This window comes from Pocillopora damicornis, chromosome 2, assembly GCF_964200805.1.
Source record: "Pocillopora damicornis chromosome 2, jaPocDami1.2, whole genome shotgun sequence".
NCBI lineage: Eukaryota > Metazoa > Cnidaria > Anthozoa > Scleractinia > Pocilloporidae > Pocillopora > Pocillopora damicornis.
In genome coordinates, this window is record NC_142671.1 from 25,887,941 (window position 1) to 25,908,137 (window position 20,197).

The window sequence follows — 20,197 nt, forward strand, 5'->3', positions numbered from 1 at the left end:
TGACAAGTTAGATTCGAGGGCGGGCGTGGTTACAACTTAAGCTTTTCGTCTTTTTCCTTCCTTTGTATGTCTTTCACAAGTGCGAAGTCGGCTTAGTCGACAGAAGGGCATATGAAAGTTAGATCGCAAAATAGACCAGAAACGCCTTCCCTGTTTTCGCTGAAAGAGTAAAATGGAAGAATGAAAGGAATGAAAGCGGAAAGCGGGTGTAAGGAATACCATAATATGCCCAAATCGAGGTAAAACAAGGTAAGCCACGCTTATTGCGGTTACGCCGTCTTGGCGTGTATTTTTGATAAGAGAATCCTTGAAATGCAGAGGAAAGTTAAATATAAGCACTCAGTTCGATTTCCTTTAAGAAAGAGAGTTCATCTCTTTTTGTTTTGGCTCAGAACTGGAAAATTCTAATTCGTATCGACTTTTACATCGCCATGAAATATCTGGAAGGTGCATCCAGAGCTAGATCTTACGTTTGCACCGGCAAGAAAGTAGTAGAGCGGCGTAAGACAGTAGGGGGATGTTAGAATGGTTCATGATCAATGAATCTTCTGTGTACTGGTGGCGATTTCTGCAGCCGAACAAGTGGCGACTTGACATTCATTATTTCATACCGGTTTCGAAACGAGTAACTCGACTGAGGGTCATGGACATCCTCCTTTGGTGTTCCGAACTCGCTGACTATCCGTGGTTTTGTGTTCACACAGTTGGGCTGACAAGTTCTCCGTAATATCTGCAGCGAGTAGCCTTAAAATACAGGTTTTCCTGACAGAATGATTGGTTACTCCTCTTCCTTCAAGCTGAAGGTCAACATCCTTTGCAGCTGTGGATAGAGAGTTTCAGATAATACGTGTTGATAATAGCTTAAACCATTTGAAATAGTTCAAGTTATCATTTGCGAAACAAAGATTTTAATTTACCTTGATTTTTCAAACACCTCAGACCTGCACTATGGAGCAGACTACGCAAACAAGCAAATAATTATTTAACCTTCAGTCCTCTAAAAGCACCATAAGAAAACTAGACATCAGTAGCATTCTAGACCATAATAATGATTGTAGATTTTGGATTCAGATTATAGATTGTAAATGTGAGGCTAGAATAATCCCTATGCAGTCGATATAAGGCTCTCAATTAATTTTTCAATGTTTTATTGTCGGCTAAATTTTATGTCGGCTATATATAGTGCCCCCAAATAGCTCGTACCTAAATACACTTGACACTGAAGTAAATGTTTGTTATCGTTTAAAAACGTCTGCCTAGATTTGCATTTGTTAAGAAAATGAACGGAAGAAGTACGAGGAAACCAGAACATGAGGGGACGCAAATCGTCTGTACTGTAAGTATCCCAAAGAGTCCCCTACATTTTCTTAGACTTTTAGTCTAAGAAAATGTATGGGACTTTTTGAACGCTCCAGGCAGCTCTCCTGTAAGGTGTCATAATCCTGTTGCTGCTGACATCGATGTGACAGATAATTGCTTTTGTACTGTTTTCTTTGCCGGCTTATACTTGTCATCAAGTTTCAATAAGACGGCTATCATTTTTCACAAGAATAATGAAGTTTTCGTAAATTGTGAGATCGGATGATATGTACTTACAGTGCAGACGATTTGCGTCCCCTCGTGGCGGATGCAACGAGCACCATTAAGTGACCCGTGCTAAGGCTGAGTAAAAAACAAGGTAAGCCATGCTTGTTGTGGTCGCGCAGTCTTGGGGCTTGTTTATAATTAGTGATAACTTTTAAACACAGCTGGGAGAGTGTTCAATACGCACTCAAATCGACTCTCTTTCTAAGATAAATGGGGTAAGTTTCTAAAGAAACTGTGGTGCTGCGTCGGTGGGGCAGTGTAGCAGGTAATTTAGTGTTAACAACTGAGTTGAAAACGTATATGCCACCCTGAAGAGTAAAAAAAGCTGACGTTTCGAGTGTTAGCCCTTCGTCAGAGTTCATTCACTTTGCAATGAAAAAAATCAAGGAGGTGGTTAGAGGATATCGATGGCAGAGAATAAAGATAAATGTAAAGCAGAGCAGAGGTTACAACCCTTGCAGCCGGTTTCTATTAACTCAGCAAGATCTTTGCCACGAATGCGCCTTTTAAACTCATTAAGTGTTTTGGCTGATCTGTCATCTGATGACAGTTTCGCCCATAATTTAGGTCCCAAGTGTAGCAGTGAGTGCCCACCATAAGTTGCAGAGTTATACCTAGGAGTGGAGAAATCATATTGCCTCTAATTATACTTAGAGCTATGTTCTTTAAAAAGATTGCAAATATTACTTAGTTTATATATTTAACTTTATACATAAGAATACTAATGTCCTGCAAACGTCTGTTCATCAAATTTGGCAGCTGAGCCCTTTCCAATAATTGAAGATAACTAGCTTGTTTTTCATTGTACACCACTCTCAGGCCTCTTTCTTGTTGCCGTTCAAGCTTGTGCGAATCACTAGCTCTAAAAAAAGTGCCACACTAGATGGCAGTATGTAAGATGAGGTAACACAGCTGCTTTTTTCAGTTGGAGTTTGGCCTTGATAAGGATTAGATTTCTTAGTCGCATGAGGACAGCAATTCTTTGACTGGTCTTCTTGCAAGCTGAGTTTACATGTTAAGAAAAATTTAATCTGGAATCTATTGTTACCCCTAAAAGTTTGAGAGTTTCCGCAGTCTTAATTTCCTCATTATTTATGCGGATCCCTCCGCTTGCTCTTTCAGAACTTGTTGTTTCCGTTCGGTAGCCGATGTTCAACGTCTGGTATTTCTTAAGGTTCCCTGCCAGTAGATTGGACTTGTACCACCTAGTTCCCTGATCCGCACTTGCACTTAGCTTAGATGTGACCTCTTCTTGATTGTGACCACTACGATACATTTGATGGTCATCCGCAAACATTGATATGTCAGTCGATACGCACAGAGGGAGGTCGTTCAGACTCTCCTGAAAACCGTATGCTTTAAGCTTAGTAGCAAAGGCGGATGGAGTGAGTCAAAGGCTTTTGACATGTCTGTGGAGAAGATGTTGACAACGAGTTTATCATCCCTTGCCTTTCTCCATGACTCTATTAGGTTAATTTGTGTAGTTTCGCAACTGTGATGTCTACGATACGCGTTAGAATTTTTATACATGCGGGAGTCGAAACCAGCGGATATCTACGAACCCACCAGTTTCTCCATGATTTTATTCACATATGGGACGATGGTATTTGGTCGATAGTTCTCCTTGGAGAGCTTATCGTCTTTTTTATACACCATGGTCCGGTCCTCTCTCTTCCAATCGCTGGGCCACACGCTGTTTCATATACATGAGTTGAATAAGGTAGTCAGTGGTTTAGACAACTCCTCAGCTCCGATTTTTAAAACTTTTGCTGGAATACCGTCACTGCCAGTAGCTTTTCTAATGTTCAACGATTCAAGTACAGCGAGAACTTGTCCTTGCGTGACAGGATTAACATCGATGGTCTGTTTCCCATTATCGGTTTCCTGTTGAATCTGCTGGACACAGGAATGATCTTTAAAATCCTCCAATGCCTGCACTCAGCCACGTCACCTCCAATTCCATCCGCTAACGTTGCACAATGCTCCACCAGTACTTCCGCAACTTGTTTTTGATCCTTAATTACACTTCCGTTCACATTTAAATGAATCTCTTCATCTTTTGTATAGTTCTTGGTACTCAGAAAGGGCTTTGACGTTTTTTAAAAGCATTTTGGATTATTTTTCAAATCCTTAGTCTTTTTCCCCAAAAACTCTTTTATGGCTATTCTTCTCTGTTTGGTTGCCGATTTCCTTCGTCTGAGCTCCCAGTTTTCTTGTGTCTTATTTTTAAAGATACCTTGCTGTGGCCTTTCGTTTTGCTCTGATTGCACTCTTCCAGTCAGATGTCATGTAGAGTACGACCTTATCACGCACTCTCATTCTTTTCACTAGTGCCATTACGTCTAATATGTCCTTCATTAACAAATACCAGACATGTACTTGATCATCGATTTCGTCGAACAATTGTCCAACATGCCAGGAGGCCGATGACAGAAGCTTCTTATAATCTTCGGGGTCAAAGTTCCTATAACTCCTAAACGCGATGACTTTTGATCGATTAGGATTTACTTTATACTTTAAGATGCCGTAAATAAGGGCAGATCACTCAGGCAAGGATAATAATTCCCAGCGCATTGAAAAAACTCCGGTCTGTTGTTAAGTAACACCTCGACGAGAGTATTTGTTTTTTTTTGTTCTGCTCTTTCCTGTTCTTGTCGGTTTTGTAATTAGACATTCAAAACATTGTTCGACTTCGAGGTCGAGTAACAATTTGCCCTCAGGTTTATCAGGATGCATCCTGTCTAAGTTCAGGTCACCCATGGCCACTACATAGTTACTTTGTAAACTTGCCTAATTGCAAATTTCGCTCAGCTGATTTTCAAGCAATGGTTGATATTCACCGCACATTGGTCTCAGGGGGCGGTAAATGCTAATAATAACCATATTGCCTGTATCTGTCTTGACCTCAAAAGCAAGAAGCTCCAATGTTTTGTAATTCTTGGCGGGTTTAAGTTGTGTCTTAATAAGCGATGTAGATATTAGTGCCAAAAAATTCCACCGCCTCCCTTTTTTCTGTCATTACGATAGAGAGAGTAACCTGGAATAGAGAACTGAGTGTTGGGATAGCTTGCATCAATCTTTGTTTCGCTGATAAACAATATGTGAGCGCGTAAGGTCTTGATAATAGCGCTGAGTTCTTCAAATTTGTTCTGGACACTATTCATGTTTAGATGAGCTAATAGGCGATCCTTGCTATGGCGTTTTGCTAGGAGTTCCAATTGTACATTATCAGAAATAATATCCTCATCTTCTTCTCCAAACGACAGTTCGGCATCATCTTCTTTTGTAACTTTCTCTCGATCCCTTTCCATTACATTGATTTCGGCAAGTTCTCCTTCCGAAAACCCCGCAAAGAAAGAATCACGGCAGAGCACAAGTGGGACAAGTCCACTCAATGTCGGGCCTGTCTAATTAGTATTGAAAAATAAGACGAGAAATCTGAAGACACTAAGAGTGCGACCAGTTGTTACAGTAGGCACACAAGATAACATCTCGGTTGTTCTTCGCAGCCTTCTGAGACTCACCGCATTGGTGATTTTGGCGAAATCTTCGTTCTTTTAGGACCAGGATTGGACGATATATCCCCATATACTATCAAATTTCTCTGCAAGTTAAAGCTGCTTGTCCCTTTGGTATTGCACTCTGAGCGCCAGAAAGCGCCGGGCGCGAGATTTAAACCTGCCATTCGGTCGAAGAGTTGAGTGGGAGGCAAGCCCCAGCACCTCGAGTGATGTTGAAACCGTCTGTGGGACGGTAGGGTCTTGTTTCCTAAATGTGATGACATTATCCTGAATTATAAATACAACTGTGAACAGGAAAGCTAAAAGTTTTAGAGAGCTTCCCAAAACACGTTCGGCCGCCATTGCATCATATGCAAATATGGCTTTTGCCATCTTCTCTTTCTTCGCCAGAGTGTAGTCCCTAACCTAGTACGGTAGCAACCGCGCGGAGAAAAATTCAATGCCCAAGAAATCTCTCAGTTTTAGTAAAGCGCTTCCTTATTCCTCGAGGGATAATCGCGCCAGTTTTTCGGTGTCAATCAATGACTTAAAGTGTGTCCCTTCTCGCCGCCGGTCAAGTACCCTATAATTCGATTACTTATCAACCAGGAGGCGACCAGAAACCTTCCTCGAATTCACTTCCTTCCTCGCCAGAACAAAGATCATAAAAACACTTATACTATTGCCGAAGCCCTTGGAAAGGATGGATCAAACATTTTTCCGTTTACCGCAACGCTTGATAAAAAAATACTTCATGACTTGCTCTACATCTCTCTTAGGCAAACTCTTACGCCCCTCTCGACACATATTTGGTGACGAAAAAACTTTTTGTGTGGTTTTTTTCCATCGTCCTCATTTCCATCTCGTTATAGCCATAGTCAACTTACGCTAATTTCAAGGAAAGCATTCTGTGGAGGAAACAATTTAATGGGAATTTTTCATCTTGTGAACAGACAACCAGCCACTGTCTCAAGCCTCGTCGCATCAGCACACAAGAAAAGCCACCAGCTATGTGAGATGGCCTGCTTCTGTTGTTTCGTCACATTTAGAGTATTTATGCTCCCCGTTACATAGTAAATAGATTGTATCGCCTGCATAATATGCATCACATCTCTTACATTTAAATTCATTTTTTTGGTTCACTAGAGAGGGCTTTTTTTTCGTAATTTGCTTATGACGACTGGTTACCATAGTCGGGTTAAGCTTCCCAGCTGAGGGTACGAGGCTCCTTTCTTAATAAGTCGGCAATTTTCTAGTCTTTGAGGGGTAAGGTCATTCGTACAGTGCTCTGAATCCACATGCTTAGGGGGAGTGAAAGGCGGGAAGGGGGGGAGTAGGGGCTCCCTTATGCTCGGTACTTGCCTGGTCCTGGTACTGTTAAGAAGTGTGGAATCTGTTGTAAATAAAAACTCTACATCGCTTTAGATATTTCAATTTCTAGTACTTCATCTCAATAGTGATCAATAATGAATGGAAACTTATCTCGTGTTCTCCCAACCTCCCAAGTGTTTCGATTAGGCTATGTAAACACGGAAACCATTTTACATTTCTTTTATAAAATAACTAATGAAAGAGGAACGAAAACCGTGTTTACATACGCTCATGTAAAATGGTTTTATGGCCAATCAGAGCGCGCGTACTATTTGAATTATTTTATAATACCAATTGTTCACATGGCTTTGATAACCTGGTAAAAGTCTTCGGTTGGTCTTGTACCATGATACCCTAATATATAGTTAAGCACTCTTTTTATTGTAAAAGATGGATGACTTAGTAGGAAAAGGAAATTCAGGAAATTCAGAAAATCAGATGATAGTAACTTCGACTTATTTTGATTACAGATTCGTGGGTTTGTCTATGTGTGCAGACGTCTCACTTAAAGAGAATGGTAAACTTGTTAGCACAAATTTCAAGCCTTAAATGCGATAAAGTGGATGTTTTGTGGCTATTTCAAGGCTGTGGTGTTATAATGGTAACCTAATGTCATAAAAATGATCACAATTTGTTGAGGCGGAAATAATTGGGCATTTTTACACTGTATTGAAGAAACAGAAAGAAAAGTTCGATCATGTCGAAAGCTCAGAGCCATCAAGAATGGAAAGTTAAAGAAACCTGTGCGTGCTCCTTGAGGTATTCAACAGTTCATCTGTAGTGAGTTGCACTTTTTTTATTAAATAAAAATTCGATTTTGTAAACTCACATAGCTTCAAAAACAAGCTTTGCAAACAATTTTCTTTTTTATATTCTTCTCTCAATATTTGCTTGCGAAAAGGTAAGCTATTTTGAAAATTTTCACAAAACTCCTTAACTCTTTACTCTGGACTTCGCCTCCTTCCTCACTTTGCTTAATCTAAAAGTTGTGTCTGCGAGCTTATTTCTATGATTGTTAAAAGCAAAAAGAAAGAATGTTTCTGACAAGTGATGTAAGCAGCAACCCTTGTTGAGGAGGAGATCATAAACTATACAACAATTATTATATTACATTTATGCTCTTTTCAAAGTCAACAGAGCGTAGATAGCAAAGAATGTTATGAGCTGCCTGAACTTTTAAATTTCGAAGTATTTTCTTACTTAGAATTATAGTTCTAGCCATTTTCAACATTCTTGGATCCAAAAAAATCTGAATTAAATGGAAATATCACCCCTGGTCTCTTTGTCTCTGTAAATAATTCATTAGGGGGCGGGGGAAGGGAGGTGTTACTTATGTGACAACACACACACAACAGATGACCTAAAGGTATTTAAGTCCATTTCAGAATATTGAACGTGTCTGATATTACTTTTCTGGGGATCAACTTTTATCAATAAAAGTGGATATCATTTACTCAAACAAAATTGGAATTAAACCAGACGTTAGTGTCTTGTTCAATGCACAGCTTTATTGCTACTTTCACTTTAAAGAGGCTGATAAACACTCATTTATCAAAGAGTCAATTTTCACAAAAAATCTCTAAATCTAAACCTTGTTCTTCGATTATTGAGCAAATACTATCACTACACCAATGCATAAGCAGCTAAGACCCTTGGTCATTACGCTATTAGTTTCGTGCCCCTGTTTCTACACCCACTTGTACAAAGCGCTGTTTATGTTGTATTTCTGATTGTAGTGATTTGCCACTGCCAGATAGGTGTGACCTTTGTACTCAAAGGATGTCATATCAAACGCTCCATGGGTGGAAATCTCTTGATACTTAATAAACTGTGCTCCAGAGGCCTGGTACACAACTGACTGAGTGTTATGTTTCACGCTGCTGTCGTAGTGATTGGCCATGCCTAAGTAGGTATGACCGCTGATCGCGAATGGATACAATGCAAGGGCTCCACGAGTAGGAATGGATTGGAAAAGAACGAACTTGGTACCATCCCATTTAAAAATAAATGAGTCAGTGTTGTGGGAACTTCCAGAGTAGTGGCAGGCAAAAGCGAGGAATGTGTGACCATTGATATTTACGGACTTCACGTCATATGCGCCATAAGTTTGAAGAGACTGTAGTTTGGCAAAGTGTCTTCCTGACCATTTGAAGACAGTGGACTGAACAGAATTCTTCTGTTGAGAGTTGTAATAGTTGGCGAAAGCGATGTAAGTGACATTGTTTATTTCAAATGCCGTACATCCTAAGGCACCTTCAGTTGCTATCTCCTGGAACTTGTTGAACTTGACGCCATTCCATTTGTAGATGACTGATTTTATTGAGCGGGTACTTCCATCGAAATAGTTTGCCACTGTGAGATATTTTTCGCTATTTAATGTGAAGAACTTGAAGTGTGCAGCTCCTTTTGTTGGTAATTTCTGAAATACCACAAACCGCTGTCCATTCCACTGGAATACTACAGAGTCAACTTGGTACGTACCATCCCAGTGACAAGCCACAGCTAGGAAATGTTTATCAGCGATAGAAAAGTACTCAACGCCATATGCACCTCCAGTTTGCAGGGTCTGGTACAATGTGAACTTTTCAGTCGGTTCATCCATCTTATAAACCACGGAACTTGTCTTGTATTTGTGAACATCTCCATAATAGTTCCCAAAGGTGAGGAACAGACTTCCATTGATGGTGAAATGTTGAACAGCTGTAGCTCCCCTGGTTGGCAAGTCTTGAACTTTCTCGAAGAAATGGAAACCAGTGGAACATTCTTTGATAAAAACAAAACAGAGTTGACAGAGTTTACCTCTCATCCTTTGTTTCTGGTTATTAGCCTATTAAAGGTGGTTCAAAAGAGTTTCGTTATTTTTAATCACCGTATTTTAACGTACCGAAGCTTTAACAGTTTGCTCTTTTCGAAATTTCCTTACGACATGCGAAACTGTTATTTAACAATTCTTTCTATAAAATATAATGCTACCAAAGCAACACTCCATCCTCTCAAACAACGTCCTTTTTTTCACTTTATTTTCCTGTAACTCGAAAACAAACCCTACTTCTCAATCACTGTATTGCAATCAGCATATAAAAATATGTAAGTTATATGGACAATGGAACAACTTGACTCAACTGGTTTCTTTTTATTTGTTTTGTTCTTTTGTTTTTTGCCTCACTTAGGAACTTAATAAGTTCATTTATGCGAATGGAGGGAATGGTCAATCTTGACATAGCTGACACAAAACGGGCGTCTAATTTGTCAAAAAATCTATCCTCTATTGTACTCCATAAAACTGGAGCATCAAACAAGATTTTCCCTCAGAAGTTTGATGAAAATCTTACATTGGAACGAAAACCACTTACAAAGTATATGTCCAGTCGAGACTTATGGCAATTTTATTTCTTGTCCGCGATTTCAGCTTTCATTTGATTGTTCTTACGTTTTGGAAGGCGTTTTTAGCACTTTTTGTTAATTATAACAAGAATTCCCTGAAAGCTTAAATTTAAGCAGAGGCAATATAAAAAAAATTGATTAAACAAAACTAGTGTCCTACGAATAAAAAAATAGCTCGTGTCTGATGTATACGGCTCGATGTTGCCGTCTTTGATTTTGCTGCTATTGTTGTAGTGCTATTTTATAAAAGAAATTAAATCTAAGTCCTCTCAATGGTGAGAAATTTTTTCATCATAAAATTTTTCTCGATAGTTTCCACGATGTGCAGATAAAACTTATCTAGATATTTTTGCAAGGAAATGCCTTGTTTTTAATAACGTGCCGGTAAGGCTACTGTGAATTATTCTGAGGTGTTTATCATCTTTTGTAGCGTGACGGCAGGGACTGAAAAAAAGGTATATTCCGATCTACAAGGCATAATTCGCTGATTCAAACGGTAAGACACTCCCCGTTTAAAGAAAAATGTTTTCCTGTAGGTTTTCATGTTGCGCCGATCACCTTATGTGATATAGGAAAAACTTTGGTTATTTTACGCGCCATCGTGAAATTATTGTAAGATGTTTCTCGTCTTCTTTAGTACTTCAGAACAAAGAGTGAGTAGCACAGTTAACATCGAGTAAAAACTGGATCAAGATCGGAATTCTATTGTAACCATCACTCACTCACTCACTCACTCATTTTGACGACATAAGTAGCCTCGCCTCCTGTAGGAGACATAAGCCACAAAAACAAGTAAAAAATGACTCCTACCGACTTTACAACACCCTCTTTTCCCGGAGGATGACGAGGAGCTCTGCAAAGAATCATTAGAAATCTCGTTATCATTATCGTTTCGTGCTTGTGCATGTCAAAGAACTTCACACAATAACTGCCAAAAAATAATAATAAAAAAAGAAGTAGCAAATTACTTGTTGCAATATTTTATTGCTTTAGAAGTACACAAGGACTGTTGCACTTTTAAGTGATGATTTCTATCCATTATATCTTTCCGTACCAGGTCATCACATGTTCCCGGCATTCCTTTCTGTCCTTTTAGTACTAGTGATCCTTTCTGTCCAACAGATCCTTTCTCGCCCTCGATGAAAAAGCAAACTTATAAAAAAAGGTTGTATAGCACGGACTTGAGGGGGAGAAGTTTTTTCGCTATCCATCATGAAATAACTTTGAGAAGTTACTGTTTTTCAAGTTTATCTTTAAGCTGTGCTCGACGAAAGAATTTTTCATACGAACCTCATGAAACGTTCTTTAGAAGATCCCTCTCCCCCCCCCCCCCAACTTAATAATGACCAATCCCTGCAAGGTCCTACCAAGGTTCTTGTCCTACTATTATCGCATTTGTCTGTCAGTTTTTAGTTGAACCGAATGATTCATAGAACTAACTTCGGAACTACAACTACCATTCTTTCCCTTTATTCCTGGCTCACCCCCATCCCCCTGAAGAAATCAAAATTTAACGTATGACATACCTCACTGTATTCATTGACAGTCAGATAATTCTCCAATAGGGTAAAATAAGAAGCAAGAGAACTCTTACAGTTCGGAATAATGAAATGTTTTCCTTTCCCAAAACCTAATTCTATAACTGCATCTTTTAAGGCTGGGATACCTGCAGTAATCACGATTTAAATATTCCAACCAAATAATTGGTAACAGTTTAAGTGTCAATCAGATCAAAGCCAAAGAAAATTAGCCAGAAAACCACTTAATTTTTTACCAACCTTGATGCCAGCATTTCCATTCACACCATGCATACCTGGTTCACCTTTCTCTCCCTGGATGAGTTAAAAGGAATGGAAATAATCTACCGGTAACCATGACAACAGTTTGATTGATGTACTCATAAGTTCACCACTAACAAGAAAAGATACGTCATATACAGTTCAATGCATTTTTATTCTCAAGTCCGTTTCAATGTCATTTTTTTAACGATGGTTACATTATCGTTTTGAAAATACATAACCTTTGCTCTAACTGTCCCATCGCGTCCATCTCGTCCTATGTTGAAAATGTTGGCGATCAGTACAAATTGTGAAACACAGATAAACGAAAACAGCAACAAAAGTACAAAGTCACGGTACACCTTCGTTTCCCAAAAAATGTATTATTCACAGTAATTTTCAGTCATTCAAACTCGTTGTAATGTTAACTTGACACAAGTAATCATCATATTACTAGGTTTTCGTTTTTCTCTCTCCCCAAATTCCCATAAAGGACCAATCAGCGGGTCAGCCCGAGGATTTTGGTAGCGTCTCGCTAAAATTTACCTGGTCCTCCCCAAAGGCTCCGTAATATTCTTATGATTACCCACCCCTACCCCCCCCCCCCTTGGCAGCTAATTGACAGTCATTTTGCAATAGTCCCCCCTTGATATTCTGTTGTCGACGACTGATCCCCCATCAGTACCCCCTTAAAAACATGTGATCTTCCTAAAGTCCTCCACCAACCCTCCCCCCCCCTCCACAGCAAATCCATAATAAGGCGTCCCTACCACTTGTGTTTATGAAGGAATTCACGTTAAAAAATTTTCCATCTAAATCAAAAATTCACTTTGAATAAATAACTACATCACCGTTTATTCCATCGCGTCCATCTTTTCCTGCATAGAAAGAAATCAATTTTCTTGTGTTAGAGAGGTAAGTAAACAGTTTATTTTGATGATGAAAAGTTGTTCGTTTTTAAGTCAATAACTTGATGAATGAACCTTAAAGTAACTTTTGCACACTCACCGTTTTGTCAATCTTTTCCGTCTTTTCCTGTCCAGAAATTAACAGAAACCAAACATCAATAAAGAAACTCGAATTTCTTTCTTTCTCGCCCACATGAGCAGATATAAATAAGTAAATGCGTGTTACAAGTATTATTATTATTATTATTATTATTATTATTATTCTAAGGTAATTATAAATGTGCTGAACGAGGTGGGATTTTTGTTTGAAGTTTTACCCACCATCTTTACAGTATCCAACTTGTGAAACGCAGCAGTTTGATTTTGTCGCTGTTCCATGACTCTGTTGAAGGTTTGAAAGTAAAAACGAGCAGTGTACACATAAATTATGAAATCAAGGTGTTGTTTGGGAAATCACAAGCACGAACAAAACACAAACCTTCTCACTTTCACTCGAATTCCGATTCGAATATAATTACTTCAAGCCTAGTTATCAATTTGGTTACCTGATTTGCAGATTTGTTCTGTGATTTTGCGAAGGAACTCAACAAAAAGGCAAGAGCCAACACAAAGAATAAGCGAAACATTTTCACTCTCAGCACCCTTCGATATGAAATGGCAGACGAATCTGTCAGCATAGAAGGAACACTTTCCAACTCTGTTTATTTTGTCCCACAACAGGAAAATTCAGGATGTTCAAGGGCTTGTGTTATGAATAGTGTTTACAATGCACAATGAGAATTTGTAGTTTATGGATTATGATATGCTAACTGACCGACTACGATGAACTTCTTATATCTCCTTAAAACATCGTTATCTTGTACAGTGATCTGGTATGGAGAATTTAGGCCCTTATCAGCGAAGATTAGTTGTTTGGTCTTTATGTAAATTCTCACTTATTACTGTAGTAAAAAAAAAGGTTTTGATCTGTGAAAGGAAAGGTGTCCATAGCAAGAACTCAGCTCGCTTGACATCAATTTGAGAAATTTTTCAAATATGTGATGGTTGATATGAATACTGTGAAAATAAATTCTCGTTTGCTTTTACTAAGTAGGAAACACGTAAATTCATTCAATATAAAATACGGTTGAATAAAAATGAAATAAACTTAAGATAGTTAATTGCCGTGGATTTAGGATATAAGCGTGCAACTTTTTGTTAAAACTATTCTCGTCGAGCTTAATGGGATTGTAACGACGCCATTCACCGTAAGCGTGTTTGAAAGGAAAAAAATCGGTTGACTGCAACCGTAGATCAGAACACTGTACCGCAATTATTCAAAAGCGACTGACGAGACTTAGTTCACCCAATTATCATTTTAACTAGCAAAATATTATCAGTGGCATAATTCCAAAGTTTCCTTTGAATGAGATAATTTTTCCTAATAGTGCATCCCTTGAATCTTCTGGTTCTAGAATCAAGCAGTATCTATGGGACAAACCTTTTTTTAAAGGCTTTTCTTTATTTCTTGGCTCCTTAGCCTGGTTTATGAAAAAGATGACGTGTAACTCAATATAAAGTAACCTTGTTGATATTGAATGCTATATGCGTATTATGCTGTGTTTAAAATATGTTTATCCTGCGAATAAAAATTTTAAAGGAGGGGATTTACGAGATAGCTTTGCCACGATAAAATGACCCTGCTTACCAGAGTAACCAGGTGTAATGAAAATAGCAATTATTTTGAAAATATAATATTCTCCTTCTTTTTTTACGAGGCAGAAGACATAACTCTAAGAACAACATTAAAGAGTAGGGGGTCACTAAGGAAAAATTATGACTTATCGCTGAAAGGGTTACTTCTTAATAAAGTTGACAAGTGAAAGTAATTACCTTGGTCCGTTGGAAATTTGATCAAGTTGAGCAAACGGCTCACACACATTGTTCTATTACGTACCCCGCTGTGTTTATCCCGTGTAGCGCTATGCTGACGTGTCCAGATGATCAGAAATAGAAATTGCTTATTGTTTGTTAACTTTCCGTTTACTCGGTTCACTAAAACAGCCTTTGCTTCACCTCAAGAACCATGCTCTACATTCAACATGTAATGAAAACGCTGAATATATTAGGATTATAGAATAACGAAAACAACCGCGTTCTGTGGCAAATATGTAGTTCCATGATTTACTTAAGTTGTACAGAAAATGATATTTAGGTCAACTCCACTTCCATGATAGCCTTTTTTTTTTTTACTCTGACTCTCAATGAAGCTATATCTTCACTTTCTTATGTTTAGAAATTCTTAGACTGGCGATCGGCATTTCATGTAATCGGTTAAGTTTCACATTAGTGGGCGAACCGAAGAGGAAGGACCTTAAAACACGATGTCAATTTGTTTAATTTTTCGAGAGTTCGATTAAAATTCTAAGAATTTGGTTTCGCAATTGATAGGCGTACTTATTCATGAAAGTGATATGTAGAAATAAACACCTTGTCCGCGTGTCGCGTTATGCTGACGTGTCCGGATGACCATCATAAAGAATTGCTTATTGTTTACCAATTGTTCATTCACTCGGTTTAATAAAACTGTTCTTCAGGATCATGACAGAATCGATCTTTTCGCTAGGTTCTAACGAAAGTGAGGACATATTGCAAAATTTTCAAATAATTGCCCACTTTGCTCGAATAACCATTCTCCTGTTAACTGCCCGTTTCTTTTTACCCATCAACCGCTTCAACACTGTGGCAATTTTTAAATAAGCTTTCAAATATCTACAGTCAAGAAACCTATTTTGTTATCATTTTAAGAGATGCACTTCTCTGATCTTAAGTGTGGTAGTCTATTTTGAGAGTAAACTAGTCTGTGATCAGGCTAATGCGTTGTGATCAAACACATGAAATCAACATGCAAATTTGGTTTTTGCAGAAAATACCTTTTTTTTTTAAATTTTCTTTTATAATTTCGTCACAGAAAATATATTCTATCTGATTTCACTATATCCTCAAGAACAGGCCTTTTTTTGGTGAGTGAGAGCTCAGTGTTTCTTCCTGAAAAATTTGACCGTCGCTTCACATTTATTAGACAAAGGAAGGTTACGCAATCACGGCGACTTTGTTGGCGGAGAACCAATTTGCGTGACAAACTATTCTATTTTACATTGTGTGTATCTCTGATGGATACTTAAAATAACACAAGTAAACATTGCTTGGTTTACTTCATATCCAAGATAGACCAGCGGCGGGTAATCAAGAGACTGAAAACAGCTGAGTTGACAATTATTTAACAATTCTTTCTATAAAAACTAATGTTACCAAAACAACACTCCATCCTCTGAAACAACGTCCTTTCTCACTTTATTTTACTGTAACTCGAAAAAAAGCCCGGTGACCCTAATTCTCAGTCACCGTATTGCAATCAGCATATACAAATATGCAAGTTATATAGAGAAGGAAACAACTTGATTCAACAGGTTTCTCTTTTTTCTTTTGTTTTTTTTGTTTTTTTCTTCGCTTAAGAACTTAATAAGTTCATTTCTGCGAATGGAGGGAATGGCCAATCTTAACATAACTGACACACAACGGGCGTCTAATTTGTCAAAAATCTATCTTCTGTTGTGCCGTTAAACTATATAAAACTGGAGCATCAAAAGTTTGTTGAAAATCTTACTTACATTGGAACGAAAACCACTCGCAAAGTATATGTCCAGTCGAGACTTATGGCAATTCTTTCTTTTTCTTTCTTGCCCGCGATTTCAGCTTTCATTTGATTGTTCTTACGTTTTGGAGGGCGACAACAAGGCATTCTGCGTTAAGGGATATTCTGCCATTCGGCCATTCCTCCAATTCGCCGTTCTGCCAATCTACCGTTCTATCATTCCGTTGAATAGGGTCACCCTGTTAAACTCAAGGTATGGTATTTCGGACCTTGCTTGCTTCGCAAATTTAGCGGTTCATTGGCGCATTAGTCGCTGATTGAAATGGTAAAATGCTCTGTCTTCGAATAAGTAAAATTTTTCTCGACAGTTTCCACGATGTGCAGATAAAACCTATTTAGATATTAGATTTAAGGAAATACCTTGTTAACATGCTGGTAAGGCCACTGTGAATTATTTTGAGGTGTTTATCATCTTTTGTAGTGTGACGGCTGAAAAAAAAGATATATTCCGATCTACTGGGCATAATTCGCAGATTCAAACGGTGAGGTACTCCCCGTTCAAAGAAAAAAGTTTTCCTGTAGGTTTTCATGTTGCGCCGATCACCTTATGAGATATAGGAAAACTTTGGTTTTTTTTACGCGCCATCGTGAAATTATTGTGAGATGTTTCTCGTCTTCTATAGTACTCCAGAACAAAGAATGAGTAGTACAGTGAACACCGAGCAAAAACTGGATCAAGATCGGAATTCTATTGTAACCATCACTCACTCACTCACTCACTCGTTTTAACAACATAAGTAGCCTCGCCTCCTGTAGTAGACAGCCACAAAACAAGTAAAAAATGACTCCTACCGACTTTATAACATCCTCTTTTCCCGGAGGATGACGAGGAGCTCTGCAAAGAATCATTAGAAATCTCGTCATCATTATCGTTTCGTGCTTGTGCATGTCAAATAACTTCACACAATAACTGCCAAAAAATAAGAATAAAAGAAAAAGTAGCAAATTAAATTAAATGGTTGATAAGAATACTGTGAGTTGAAAGAAAATTCTCGTTTGCTTTAACTGAGAAGGAAACACGCAAATTCATTCAATATAAAATACGGTTGAATGAAAATAGAATAAAATAAAGATAGCAAATTGCCGTGGCTTTAGAAAATAAGTGTGCACCTTTTTGTTAAAACCATTCTCGTGTAGCTTAATGTGATTGTGACGTCGCCATTTACTATAAGCAAATTTGAAATGAAAAAAAGCAGTTGACTGTAAGCGTAGATCAAAACACTGTACCGCAATTATTCAAAAGCGACTGACGAGACTTAGTTTACCTAATTATCATTTTAACTAGCGAAATGTCATCAGTCGCATAATTCCAAAGTTTCCTTTCATCAGAACTATTTTTCCCAATAATGCATCCCTTGAATCTTTCGGTTCTAGAATCAAGCAGTATTTATGGGACAAACCTTTTTTTTAAAGGATTTTTTTTATTTCTTGCATCCTTAGCCTGGCTTATCGAAAAGATGACGTGTAATTCAATATGAAGTAACCTTGTCGATATTGAATGCTAAATGGGAATATAAATATTGGGGGGGGGGGGGGGGACGAGACAACTCTACCACGTCATTACTGTCAAATTTGATCATGATTGTGTTATCAGGAATCCAAAACACCAAATTTGTCCCCCAGTAGTTAGAGCTTGCGCAAAAGAAGTCACTTTCCCCATAGCACACATGAAAACACAGGAAGCTTTCAATGAAGTCTTCATGTTAGCACTATCCAAGGGACAATCGTTTGGTATGGCTTAATGTTATTTAAAACTTTTTTGGTAAAAATGGTTTTCCGTCAGGGACTATTGCAAAGAGATTTACAGGACAAGCAGATGTTGGTTTCACAACCGTTATGACATTGTTATAGAGTTTTAAAAAAACCATAAGTTAATGTTAAAGTTATTTCTGAGGCATACAAATGCAGCTGTCTTTGAGATTCCTTATCATACATGTTCATATGACCTTATGTCTGTTAGAACAATGTTCTTCAGTACATTTCTTTCATTAACAAGTGTAGCCTCATGTTATGGTTATTGATAACACAAATACAGTTTTCATTCAGTCTTGGAGATCAATTTGATCAATAAAATAATGACATTAATGTTATATTTTGATCATGAAGTCTTCTTGGGTCACTTTTCTTTAATAATAATTTTTTTTAACCAAGCATTAACCTTCAATGATTGACTCAATGGCTGATATACTGTACAGTAATGTTAACACCAACTGACAGTTGGTGTAGTTTTGGGACAAAAAACAAGGCATAACTTGCTTAAAATGAGAAATGTCTAACAATATCTCGAGTGATCTTAGACTGAGTTTTAGCAATTATGCACCATTTGCAGCTATGTTTAAAAGTTTGCAATAAAGTCTCACCACCTCTTGCCAGTCGTTTGGAAGGCTGATTCCAAGGGCATTTCTAGCATAATCAAAGTAGTCTTGATATTCATTAACACTTCTCTGAATTATGAGCTGAGATACACAGTCAATTTGTGACTGAGGAACATTTAGCAGAAGGTTTCCAACAGCCCCATGAAACTCAGGCAAATAGAATAGTGAATCAGTCTACCAGGGACAGTTTTGTGCCTACTTTTCCTAATTCTGTGGCTGTTCCGGTGTTCTTTAACAATGTCAGGGTCGTTCTGGATAACTGGTGCAAAACAGTTCCACAAACATTCCATACTTAATTCAGAAGAAGAGTACAAGACACCCTCAAGTTCCAAATCTTGGAAAAAATTGCGCCACCATGTTGACCTGCTCCATGAATAAAATGACCACCACCCTTCAATTCTTCGGTTTCTAGGTGATGAGATATAACTGTGGGTATCAGCATCATCATGAAAATAAGACTGCATTAATGCTGCCAATCCACTTTCAGTGCCAAGATCTGTAATTAGCTGTCTAGGGCACCCTTTCAATTCCTTTACAGTACTTAAGAAGTAAGTGGCAGTGTTGTCTGGTGAGTTGTTGGACCTGGTAACCTCAAGCCATAATATTTTCCAGCTGAAGCCATCTATGGCCCCATGTATGGGAAACCCAAAGGGCTTCAGTTTGTCATAACCATCTATGTGCCAAGTATCATTTGGCCCAAGACAGTGATAAGTCCTCCTCTTCAACCGGTGAGCTTTCCTCAACTGGCAACCTTCTGGATCTACCTCTTTTAATATATCTTGAACTATTATCTTGGAACATTCAAACCTTAGATCTTTAAGGTGTACCATCCGATGTATCCCCCACATGATCCAGGTCCACGGATAATCTCAAGCGTATGTTTTCTAACTGCCTCTAAAACCTCACCAGAATCATCCGCCTTAAAAAACTACTTCTCTTAAGTCCATATGTCTTTAATTGCCTTAAAAAATGTTACTTATTTCATGGTCATGACGCTTAGCAAGGAAATGAATGATTTCTTCATAGCTAAAACCGCGTTGAAAACAATATTTGATAACGGTCTCTTCATCAATTTCCACCTCAACTTCATTGCTAGAGTCTTTATCCTCACCTGAATCATCTAGCCTTAGGTCCTTAAAAATATAGGGATGAACACAGGCCACTTTTTCTACCTCTTAACATGTACAATACAACACAATACAATACAAAGAGAATCAAAGAGAAAAAAATATAATCGACTGACTGTTTGCAAGCGTACAGTATTTTCCACCTTTTGAAAAATCCTAGATTTATCCAAGCACATACATTATGAATGCTTTCTTTTTACACACAGGCTACATGCACAATCTTATTCCAGACACGTGCTAATCAGCTAATCCGTGGCAGTGTCTTCTCACGCCTATCGGTATTTGGAACAAAAAGAAATTCAAATACGAACAATTTAAATAAAGAAACGTACCTTTACCACAGCTTTTGCAAAAGTTTGCATCTTCGTCAACTTCCGAACCACGCGCGGAGCAAAACATCGTGAGCTCGAAAAATGGCGGTTTTTTGAGCGAGCGGTGTGTTACTGTTACACGACATACCATTTCAGATGCCA

At 38.2% G+C, this 20,197-nt stretch overlaps 1 protein-coding gene and 2 pseudogenes across 4 annotated transcripts; all 3 read right to left on the minus strand.

The window, feature by feature from the left end:
* Nucleotides 1–3,392: 3,392 nt before the first annotated feature.
* LOC149050501 (uncharacterized) lies at nucleotides 3,393–5,450 on the minus strand (annotated as a pseudogene).
* A 2,496-nt stretch (nucleotides 5,451–7,946) lies between these two features.
* Nucleotides 7,947–20,151, minus strand: LOC113677058 (uncharacterized). 4 transcript variants are annotated; one of them, XM_089198050.1, is made up of 10 exons: nucleotides 20,057–20,151; nucleotides 17,015–17,057; nucleotides 12,850–12,910; nucleotides 12,629–12,655; nucleotides 12,472–12,498; nucleotides 11,863–11,897; nucleotides 11,621–11,674; nucleotides 10,897–10,977; nucleotides 10,653–10,695; nucleotides 7,947–9,221 (listed from the first exon to the last, which is right to left on the minus strand). In XM_089198050.1, the coding sequence occupies exons 7-10, from the start codon at nucleotides 11,651–11,653 to the stop codon at nucleotides 8,146–8,148; spliced, it is 1,233 nt and encodes a 410-aa protein (XP_089054176.1). In that variant the 5' UTR covers nucleotides 11,654–11,674; nucleotides 11,863–11,897; nucleotides 12,472–12,498; nucleotides 12,629–12,655; nucleotides 12,850–12,910; nucleotides 17,015–17,057; nucleotides 20,057–20,151; the 3' UTR covers nucleotides 7,947–8,145. The 4 variants fall into 4 exon arrangements, with proteins under 4 accessions (XP_089054176.1, XP_089054175.1, XP_089054177.1 ...); XM_089198049.1 differs by having other exon boundaries at nucleotides 17,015–17,132; XM_089198051.1 differs by lacking the exons at nucleotides 17,015–17,057; nucleotides 20,057–20,151 and adding an exon at nucleotides 14,401–14,639.
* On the minus strand, nucleotides 17,966–20,036 carry LOC149050502 (uncharacterized; annotated as a pseudogene).
* Nucleotides 20,152–20,197: the final 46 nt, after the last annotated feature.

What these genes read in the sequence shown, in the direction of transcription:
- LOC113677058 (XM_089198050.1), bottom strand. Translation starts at nt 11,653, where the DNA reads ATGCATGGTGTGAATGGAAATGCTGGCATCAAG. An exon ending in CGGGAACATGTGATGACCTG is followed by an intron (nt 10,696 to 10,896) that starts GTACGGAAAGAT and finishes GATTCTTTGCAG; the next exon opens with AGCTCCTCGTCATCCTCCGG. An exon ending in AAGAGGGTGTTGTAAAGTCG is followed by an intron (nt 9,222 to 10,652) that starts GTAGGAGTCATT and finishes TTTTTATCAAAG; the next exon opens with AATGTTCCACTGGTTTCCAT.